Raw genomic sequence first — 10,249 nt, forward strand, 5'->3', positions numbered from 1 at the left:
TTCGCTATACACGTTGTTACGCCGGAAAAGAATGTTCTAAATATCTCTATTATTTTTGAAAATGTAAAAATTCTTTCAAGGACAGAGACTCACACGCCGACACAGCAATTACTTTCCTCAAGGTTTCTGTACTTTCAAAGCTCTCACGGTGAATGAATATATTTTTTTTTCAACGTAACCACATATTTTTTTCTGTGTACTCGTAGGAAACAAAAGGAAGAATTCGAATATCGATAACATACGACTGTGTGTTGTTTGATGTGTCTGTTAATGGACACGAACATTTCGGCCATATCGGTTTTACACTACGAAACAAAATCGCGCAACAATCTCTGAGATAAAGACCGTGGTACAATGTATTACTGTCGACGACAATCAGTGTTTTAAACGGTCTCGGAGATGTATCCGCCAAAACAATAGAACTCATTCAACTCGTTCCTTTACTCTCCAAAAAATACGTCACGAACCACGAAGCTTTGTCCTTGACAAAATCTCTCTACCTTAAGGAGCCTCAGAGACGTTTAAGCATTCCGTTCTGGATGCTTCACTCTATACCGAAATTTATAACGATACAAATTAAATTTCAACGCTGCACTACTTATCCTTCGTTCATCGCATATTCAGCTTACCTCGAGTGATATTCTACGCGTTCCTCTACAATACCTTGGCTCAATTGCATCTCGGGGCTACCTTTCGAATTACCTGTACTTCGATTGACGTTCGTTCCATCCACAATTATCCCGTGTCCCTTGGAAGAATTTCATTTTTTTTTCCGTGTCAAGTGTGGCAGTCCCAAAGGAAAATGCTGGACGGGTGTCCTTTGTCCGTTTCCAGGCGAGGATCGCGTGGACTGTGTGTCGAGAGGCTTCCGAATAACTGACCCTCGAGGAGGAATTCTCTTCTCGGCGGACAGGGAGCAGGTGGAGGTGGGAGCGGAAATGCTGAGGGTAACTGGCGACGGGGGTGCCGTTTTCCAGGGCAGCGTTCAAACGCCTCTGGTCAGAGGGGAATCGGGCCGTGGTCTCAGGTAATCGCACAAGAGAAGAAGAATTTTCTTCCGTTCCCCCGTGGAACAGAAATGATTCACTGAATATTTCAGCGTTCGTGAATATCACAGCAAACGCACCTCCGGTCGAACATAATGTCCCGCCAATAATCGGTATTTTCGTCCTGTTTTTATTTCGGCGACGTTAATATCAAGGATACCGTAAATTTAACAGCTGTTTATTATTTGTCTAATTTGAAAATCATCAATCGCCAAACGAACGATAACTGTTCGCCGCGTGTAAACGTTGTCATTGTCGAGCGAATGTCGCTCTGCTCGCTGAAACGTCTTCAAAGTGTCAACGAAATTGACAATCGACGCGATTCTTCGCATACGAAAGCAATGTATAACAATAGAAGCAGTCGGAACCTCGGAAGAACGAGGCGGTTCGCAAGGAACGACGTACCGATTCCGTGGTTATTGATAGTGTCGGGCAATTTACAGATGGATTTACGATTACAATAAAACTTTGCTCGCGCGGAAAATTATATTCATAGGATTGGATTTATGCCAGAAATGAAATACCGAGGATTCCTGGGCGCGGTGGTGGGGCTGCAAGCAATAGGTTGACGACGGGGACGGGGGTGAGAGTGTATTGGAAGAAAGGCACGGTCGAAGACGCCGCTTCACCACTTCTCAGAAAGGAGGATCGATTACTGCGAGTCTGACGTTGCAGCCGAATGGATGCCGTATTATTTTGTCGCCCGATATTGCGCGCGAGTTGTCGGGCATATTGGTATCTTTCCAAGCGCGACTGGAACGCCAAGCAGATTTTTCCGCTTCCGCGTTCGGTAATTGGGAGTGGCGTGAGAATTACACGAAACTTTGAAACGTTTGTTTCTCGTTCCATTGACTCTTTGAAGAAATCTTCATTCGCCTCTTGGTACACAACAAAGTTTCCGTGCAAATGGAATGTAACCAAGATAAATCGTTTTATGTTGACAGACTCGAGTCGGCGACCAGATCCCTGAAGATCAGCGCGCCTCAGCACGTGGTGATAGAATCCTGGGCCAACGAAATATCGGCATCCAGTCTGACAGATCTCAAGCTCCAAAGCGTCCACGGTGCCATCAGACTGGACGCAAAAACGGTGGTCATGAAGGGCTTGAAAATGGCGAATCCCAGCCAAGGACACTCGTCGAGAGACCAGCAGCAGCAACAACAACAACAACAGCAATACTCTTCCAGGGTGTCTTCCCATCAGAACCAGAGAGAGACGGCTAGCTATCAGTTGTGCGCCTGTGCCAACGGCAAACTATTTCGCGCCAGACCCGAGGGTACTTGTCAAGCCGACAAATCGATTTGCTAATACGTCGAGATTTCTACTGAAACGCAAACAGGCCGACACTCGCGGATTCTCAAGGTCGGCCAGCGTCGACAAGTCGAAGACAAGTTTTTCCGTGAAACGCGCAACGATAACGGACGAATCCCACCGCATTGAACTGGGGAGAAACTGTGTCGCGGGAAATCATAGATATTCGAGCAGGTGACGGTGTACGGTAGTCAAAGTCCCGAGATCGCCCGAGGCCTTTCGCTTTTCGCTGGTGTTTCCTTTCTAGAGCAGCGCAGCGCTGTTCCTTCGCGCAGAGCCATGTTCGCTCCGTTGGAGCGCTGGACCTAATCGAGGAACTGTACGCTCTCGTGCTGGTAGTAGGCGTCTCGTCGAAGGACACTCGAAACTCTGGCCAAGTTGACCCGGGGAACGCGATTCCCCGAGGCTAGCCGCGAGTCGCATGTATGTATGTGTACGTAGCATTGTCGACGGCGCCACTCCGTGATGTATATCTTGTATATCAATAAAAGTGCCCGATTATATCGGTAGGCAACGGATGATAATCGAATCATCACCTCGTTCCTGTCTGTCCCTGCTCGTTAGGCCGAGTCCGTTTCCCCGTCCCTGGTTTCTTTGCGCAAACGTTCGCGTGGCCAGTCGATAGGCAACGATTTGCAGTTCCTTTGAGCCCAAAAACGAAAGATAGAGCGTGTTGTCGGACGGAACCTAAAGGAAATACGAGAAAGAGTGCCCGTGCGTACAAAGCCTCTTGCGAGCTGACTGTAATCGAGGTGGGCGTAATTGGCTTTCCACGGTCAACTTATTCTACAGCCACGGATATAGTTTCTGGCAACGATGCCTTTTCGCTCGGTTCCGGTACGCCGATTAGAGAAGCATCGCGATTAGAGGAACGTTTATTTTGAAGTGTGTTTTACGGTAATGGGTGAAGCGTGTGTAGTTACTGTAAAGGATCAGGTTGTGATCCAGCTTGTACGCTGTACATCGGCCATGTCCATCTATTTATGTATGTGGCAATAAAGTCGTTATTGTTACTATTATTATTAATCGCAGTACCATTCTTTCTTTTATCGACAGATCACGTCACGGATGAACGCGAGACTATGAACCAGGTACGTATCGTCGTTCGTCGTCCAACTCTCGAGCGAACCGTCCAAGTTTCGCTGACCAACAGGAAAAAATTCTTGCTCGTTCGAGAAAGGAAAACCCGGTCGAGTTGGCGCGGTTAATATCGACGAACACCTTCGGATGGTATAGGTGGCCGTTCTCGGCATTGTCGGCGCATTCGCGAGCCAACGGCACGATAAGCGATAACAGGCGCGAAATTAGGCGAAACGAAAATAGTTTCGAGAGAAGCCGATCTCGCTACATAATATAGTATATGTCAAGCGAGCTGACAGGTAGCAGGGGCAATCTCACCTAGTAGCCCCTTAAACGGTTCTGACGGCAAGGTAATTTTCTCGGAATTCGAGATTAAAATTGCATCCAGCCTGGAAGGAAACAAAGTACGGCTCCAGCTACGCTGGCAGGAGTTGGGATAACGGCAGACGGGGGATGGAGTAATCTAACAAGCAGGCCGGAGGGACTGTGGGCGGTGTGAATTAGCAGCGGCCAAGCGAAGAATACTCGCTGGATGAAAAATGCTTCTCAGATCCCTTTGTATTACCCTAATACGAAGAGGTACGGAGAGCATGGGTAGAAACAAGCTGAAGAACGGAGAAAGAGCTCCAATGAACTTGCTACGCTTGCTCTCGTAACAGATCCTTATAGGGAATAGGTACTTTTGGACTGTCGCTCGGTCGAGCGGGTAAACTGCGAACAGAACAAACTACCCGTAGCCTTTAGCCTTCTTTGGCATCACTCGAAGGAAGCTATCTCGATAACTTTCTAATACCAACATTGATTTTCGAACCAGGTCTCGATCTAATAGCGGACAGACTACAGTCGGGTCAACGCCGTCTCACCGCTCAAAGCCACTTTAGAGTTATCCCTATTGCACGGATTTGCGATCAGAGAAGTGGACTTTGGCGGTAAATCGGGTTCGATCTGACTATACCATACAACCACGGTCGCTTCTATGCCCTCGACTACGCACACAGTCCTCGCAAACTTGCGCCATGTGCCCCCTCGCGCTCGAAACCTCAGGTGCCGATAGGGTCCGTTAATTCACAGCTATTTACCGAATTCCTCTGCGTGCACAATTCTCGATCGTTCGCGAAAGGACTGACTAGTCGCGCTAAAAGTTTCCTGGCACGAACTGTCTTAAAGTAATAGCGGATAATTAATTTGGAATCTATTCGGAAACCGTCAGTGCGCCCGAACCGTGGTCTGATTAATTAACCGGTCGCTTTGTTTACGTAGTACGGGACTATTACCGAGTACTTTGCCAGTTAAATTACTTGCACCGTGCTCGAGTGACGCGACACGGTTGCAGTTTTCTGTCTACTCGAGGTAAGGTTGCTTCTCTGTTTCGTTCACCCCGCGAAACTTCTATCTCGGCGGGGGATGAGAGGCGAGCAGCGAGTCGATGCTGGAAGCGGCTGTCAGATGGATTCTGTGAAGCGTGAAATTGTTGCTCGGTGTACTGGCGCGGCCGATAAAGCTTTAAATACGAATTAGTGGCACACGTGCCACGCGAAAGCTGGCGTCGCGCTACGTCATCCTGGACGTTTCCACGCACGTGGTATTCGGGACGCGTCGTCTCTCCGGTATAATTAGTACTCGGTTTCCGGGGATGTTCAAGGGGGACAGTCGCGTTCGGTTACCACCGATATCGTAATTAGTTTTACCCCAAACGGACCTAGCTAGGATTTTGTTGAAAATTCCCCGTTTCGATCGTCTGTTGGCCCGTTGCCAGGGAAGAGATTTATCGAGATCGTGAACGCGAACGGTTGAAAGAAATTAGCGGCGGTAGGGATGCGTTTCGGTGCCACACGCTTAACAAGGGGACAACGGTGATCGCGAAACGATTTGCGTTCAAATAAATACAAAGGGTAAGTTAGGCTAGAATTTAGAATCCAGAGAACGCAAACTGTCGGTCCGGTGTATCAAAACTCGCTCGGTCGGTGTAACGTGACACGAGTAAAGGCAAGAATTAGAGACAAAGAGAAACAGTCGGAGACGTTCGAAGGAGAACCGATGGAGGATCCCGGAGACCGCGCTAACGTCGCCATTGCCTGGCGTGTTTGTTTAAAGTGTAAATGCAAATTACGGGACCGCTATAACAGGTTGTTGCTTGGCGAGCAGGGTCGGAGTACGATGGAAGGGTGGATCGTGCAAACGTTTGCAAGGTAAGGAGATTGCCCCGGCGGCGGGGAGACGCTCGAGGCTCGCAAGTAGCTCTCTCGGTCGGAAGTGAAGGAATTGTTTGAAAGCGGAGGTTGAAACACTCGCGCCTTAAGGGTTCTCGCCTCGATCAAATCCGTCGAATAGATAAATTACTCTCGCTTCTCTCGTAACGCCGTTAGAACCAGCGAGTCTGCGGTTGGCCTCGTCGCAACCCTTAGAACTCGATTTCGGGTAGGTGTAAGTACTCGTCCAAAAATAACATTGGATGGATATATATTTTTGTTGCAGTTTTGCGAGAATAAACCAGTATAATTTCAAGGTCTCACTTTGGCTTTGTTCGAGACCTTCCGATCAATAATTCTGACGAACTCAACTGTTTCGGTTATTACTGTCGCGCAGAAGATGAATTTTGATCAATTATTTTCTGTTTCTTAAATATATTGCCTCTGCGGAGGATATAAAACCTGAGATCTTATTTTAGAGGGTGATTTTCAACTTTCGATTCGTCGAATCTGCGACTGTCACATTGTCGCGTGAAATTCGAAACTTGTTCCGCTCGTTTCTGGCATGCTACCTGCGTACGTGCTCCTGCGAGCTCGGGGCTAAATGGGACGCGTTAAAAAACTCACGGGAACCCGTACGTAGCGTTGTTCAAAGGCGCAGAGTTTGGTGGATTCGCGGCCAGGAATAACGATAAGTCGAGCCATTGGAAATTTCACAAGAACGGTTTTAATCACGCGAAGAGGAGCGCGAATGAATTAACCACGAAATCGTCTATTCTACCCGTACGCGTTCGCCGCTCTTCGAAATCGACGCAATACCCGCCACAGGCGTTGAGCTCTCCGACGTGAAACATTAACGAGAACGGTCGAACGGTCCGATCGAACGCAGTGCTGCTAGCCGCTGCGAACACGAGGTTTGCTCTAGGTGTCCGAACATCGCTCTTCGCTAAAAAATTTAAGGAGTCGACAACACGATTGAAAATTCACGACCCTCGCGAAACGTTCGCGAAAGTGAAACTCGATCGTTCGATTGAACCAGCGACAGGGCGTGTAGCATCGATCGTTTATCCACCGAGACCGGTAAACCTTTTCGGGCGGCGTTAGGATTCACTCGTGGCTTCGACTTTCCTTTGGTCGAGAGTTCGCTAGAAGGCCACCCGTATACCAACAAGACAAGGGGTTAAGGTAGACCTACAGAGTATTAAAAAATAAAACGCTTCGGCGGATTTAACTCGTATATAATTTATCCAAACGAAAAACCCGTACTCCACGTTGCGTACAATTTGTTAGAATTTAACAACGATCGGATTTATAGCTTCGGAAGTATCTATCGGGCTAGTTTCCAACGCAAACTTGTTAGAAAAACACGTTTAAAATTTCACCGGTTTGCGCTAAACGATATTGCACGCCCCGCGAACAAACTTCTACCTCTATACCGATTCCAAATCGAAGGGATACTTTTAAAAGTTCCATTTCTAGAAATTGTATAAAATTGACATTTCTAGACTACTTTGAAAATCAAGCAACCCCACGAATTCACGCTGCATAAATTGTCCGTCGATGCTAAGTTCGTAAGTTATGACGATCCTGATTTGTTTTCAAGACAGCGCTGCACCGTACATACATAGAAGCAGGTATACCTGGACGACGGGCACTTGGACTATAGGATACTGGTTTTTACCACCTCTGTTCAGACTTCTACCGACTCTCGCGCGACGGAAAGTCGATAGCACGAGTGAGTTCTCAGTCTGAAGTCCTAGAGATCCAGTCGGGCTCGAGCGACCGCATCGCAGCTACGCGTACTCCAAAGGGATTGCTCCGCGGTGACACGTGAACCTGAAAAGGGGAAGGGATTCTCGCGTACGGTACAACCGAGATGGTCCTAGGAGGACGGAGAAGGGACGTTCGGTGGGCAAGAGACACCGTAATGACGGCTAAATTCCTGCAACGACCGGATGCAATTTAATGCCAGTCGTCGTGGCGCTATCATCGCCTCGCTGATGCAATATCTTTCGAGTTTCCGGCGTCTAGTTAGCGCGGAACGAGCTGTTGATAAATCTCTCCCACTTCTGCTCCCCTGCCCCCTCCCGTTCGCTACCACCTATGGCTTTTCACCGACTCCGCTACCCAGTCGTTCCCCTACGTTCAACCACCCATCGTGCCTCCCCCGTTACCTCCGGTATGTGCAGGCCATTTCTCCGGAGCGGAATTACATCCCCCAAATTGTAATTTTCTCGGGCACCGCTCTCTGCCAACGCCCGCATTATTTCCCCGTCCCTTGCCCCATAGCTAGGGCACCGACACCCCATAGCACCACCGACAACGAGCTCGTTCCCCGTGCCGCGCGTTCTCTTTCCAACGGTGAAACGCGTCGGATAGGGGTAACTTCGCCCCGCGCGGAACGACGTCGTTCCCTTCGCGTGACACGTGTCTGCGAATGAGCGTCGATTTCCGGTTGTCACCGGGACTGCTCTTCCCCGAGCTCTGTTCGCCCGAAGCGACAGAACGGAAAGGTACATTAGTCGTCGCGATCGATGCTCGGAGACAGAGAACAGTCGAACGGATCAGTTCAAAGAACTAATCGATCTGCCAGTGACGTATTATACGTCGCGTGTTGCGAACAGTTTACCTTGTCGATACGTTCGTACATCAGAATGTTTATTAACGCGGTTGCGTGGTATGCTTTGCGAAAACAAGGGTGAACAATCTCGTAACGCACGAGCTACGGAAAAAGAGACGTTAAGTAGTCGCTAAAACGACCCGGTAGCTAATTTTTCCCGGAAACGCGATTACAACGTCGAGCGAGCACGACCGGAGCGAGTGGTTTTTTCATGGACGAAAAGTCAGGAGTAAAGCTAAGAGAACGCACGAGCGACGCGACGGTGCTTTGACAAACTTTGGCAGAGTCGCAAGATCAAACTGATCTTTAAGCATCACCGGGAACGAGAACTTTAACGACGACGTTAGGAAATTAATTATTAAAGCTCGCCCGATAATCGTGCTTGAGCATAGAGTAGCCCTTATCCCATTTCGGTCTGACTCGCTGAGGTTAAGGGGCAAATTGTATCGGATTACCTTCTGGCTCGCTCGGAAGGAGCACTCGACCGGGAAAATTAACGTTAAACGAGAATGCCAAACTCGTCAACTTCCAGCATTTTGTCCTGTCGATGGCATTCCGCGTCATAATCTGCCCAACAAAGTCGCGACAAACAGTGAAAAGTATAAGCGAAACGATAACAGCATAATTCGTGAAAATTATTACTCACCGTTGTACAATAGACGATGAAAATGATAAGTCTACTAAAAAGATGTTTGAATTGCTTTTATTAACACGAAACTATCCAATTTTATAAATTGGTTATTTGCTTTTGATTCAGTTTTGTTGGGAAGGTGTTTTATATTTTACTACGAGGGATAGAAGACAAATTAAACGCGATAAATCAACGTTCGGCAAACTCCTCATCGATTTCCGTATATAGGGTGTTCCGTTCTACTCTGGATGTGAGATTACGATGAATAAAGGTAGAATAAGAGGCAAGAGAGATACGTAACAAGCGTAACAATTCTTTCGCCAACCTTTCATGCGCCCAACTAACTTTTTTCTAGGTAGTAAATTGTTCGACGCAGACGTTAGAAGTATTAAAGCATTCTCGTCTGTGATCAGAATTCCGGCAGGGTACAGACGGTCATAACTGCATCGTATTCGAATCGAATCTCGCGCGAACGACAGAGCCAGATGGTTTTCCGAAACCATCTGGCTTTGAACGAGAAGAATTCGACGGGTATACGGGATTTTATAGCTATCTCACGACCACCGCTCCGTTTCCGGTGTTCACCTACACAAGTTTAATCGCGTCTGGATTGCGTCGGCCGAACGATTTAAAACTTCCGAGATAATTAACTAAGCTAATTAATGCGAACAGACGATACACCGACGGCACGGAAAACTGACAGCGTAGACGCCGGACGATACTCGATGGTCGTCGCAACGACCCTAATAAGTTCCTGGATATAAACTGGGAAACTTCGAACGAACGGCACACGGTGCTGCCATCAATCATTCAGCTTGGAACAAAACGTCAGGTTTTTTTTTTTTATTAAAACTGATAATTCGTACTCTTCTAAAAATTGACGACGTTGATAGCGTAACAATTTCTATCGCAACTCGCATACTATCTTGTACGAGACACCCGTTAACAGAACGTACGTCGGCAAGGGTGAGTCGTACGGAACCCGAGGCTACGAGGACGTTAACGGCGTTATTAGTCCCATTGCGAGAGCAGGGACGAGGAAAGCGCGGCGAGGGGAAGACGGGAAGAGCTGCTCTCTGAAATCGAGCTCGATCGTACTCGATCAATCAAACGGAGGCAAATCGAGTCGAGGGAAAGAAAATGGTACGCGGACGGAAGCGACTGAGGAAAACGAAAAGCGAATCGAAGCAGTGGCAGAGAAAGAGACAAGATGAGAGGCGGGAGAAACATCACAAATCAAAGAAGCGGTGACAGTTAATTCATAACTCGCAACCCCGTAGCTCTTTCGAATTCCCCAGCCACCTTCGGCCCCTCCCATCACCCCCCCGTTTCAATCTCTACGCCCACGGCAGTTGCGTGCGACGTATGCATC

The 10,249-nt window shown here is 48.1% G+C and overlaps 1 protein-coding gene across 6 annotated transcripts in view; it reads left to right on the forward strand.

Moving 5' to 3' along the window:
- LOC128873666 (zeta-sarcoglycan) overlaps positions 1-3,383 on the forward strand; it is a 137,644-nt gene extending 134,261 nt beyond the window's left edge. For all 6 annotated transcript variants that reach the window (XM_054117384.1, XM_054117385.1, XM_054117386.1 and 3 more), the window contains 2 exons: positions 835-1,027; positions 1,991-3,383. In XM_054117384.1, coding sequence (XP_053973359.1) covers positions 835-1,027; positions 1,991-2,354 — 557 coding nt within the window. In that variant the 3' untranslated portion in view covers positions 2,355-3,383. The remainder of the gene's footprint in view (positions 1-834; positions 1,028-1,990) is intronic.
- Positions 3,384-10,249: the final 6,866 nt, after the last annotated feature.

This window comes from Hylaeus volcanicus, chromosome 3 (genome assembly GCF_026283585.1).
Source record: "Hylaeus volcanicus isolate JK05 chromosome 3, UHH_iyHylVolc1.0_haploid, whole genome shotgun sequence".
Taxonomy (NCBI): domain Eukaryota; kingdom Metazoa; phylum Arthropoda; class Insecta; order Hymenoptera; family Colletidae; genus Hylaeus; species Hylaeus volcanicus.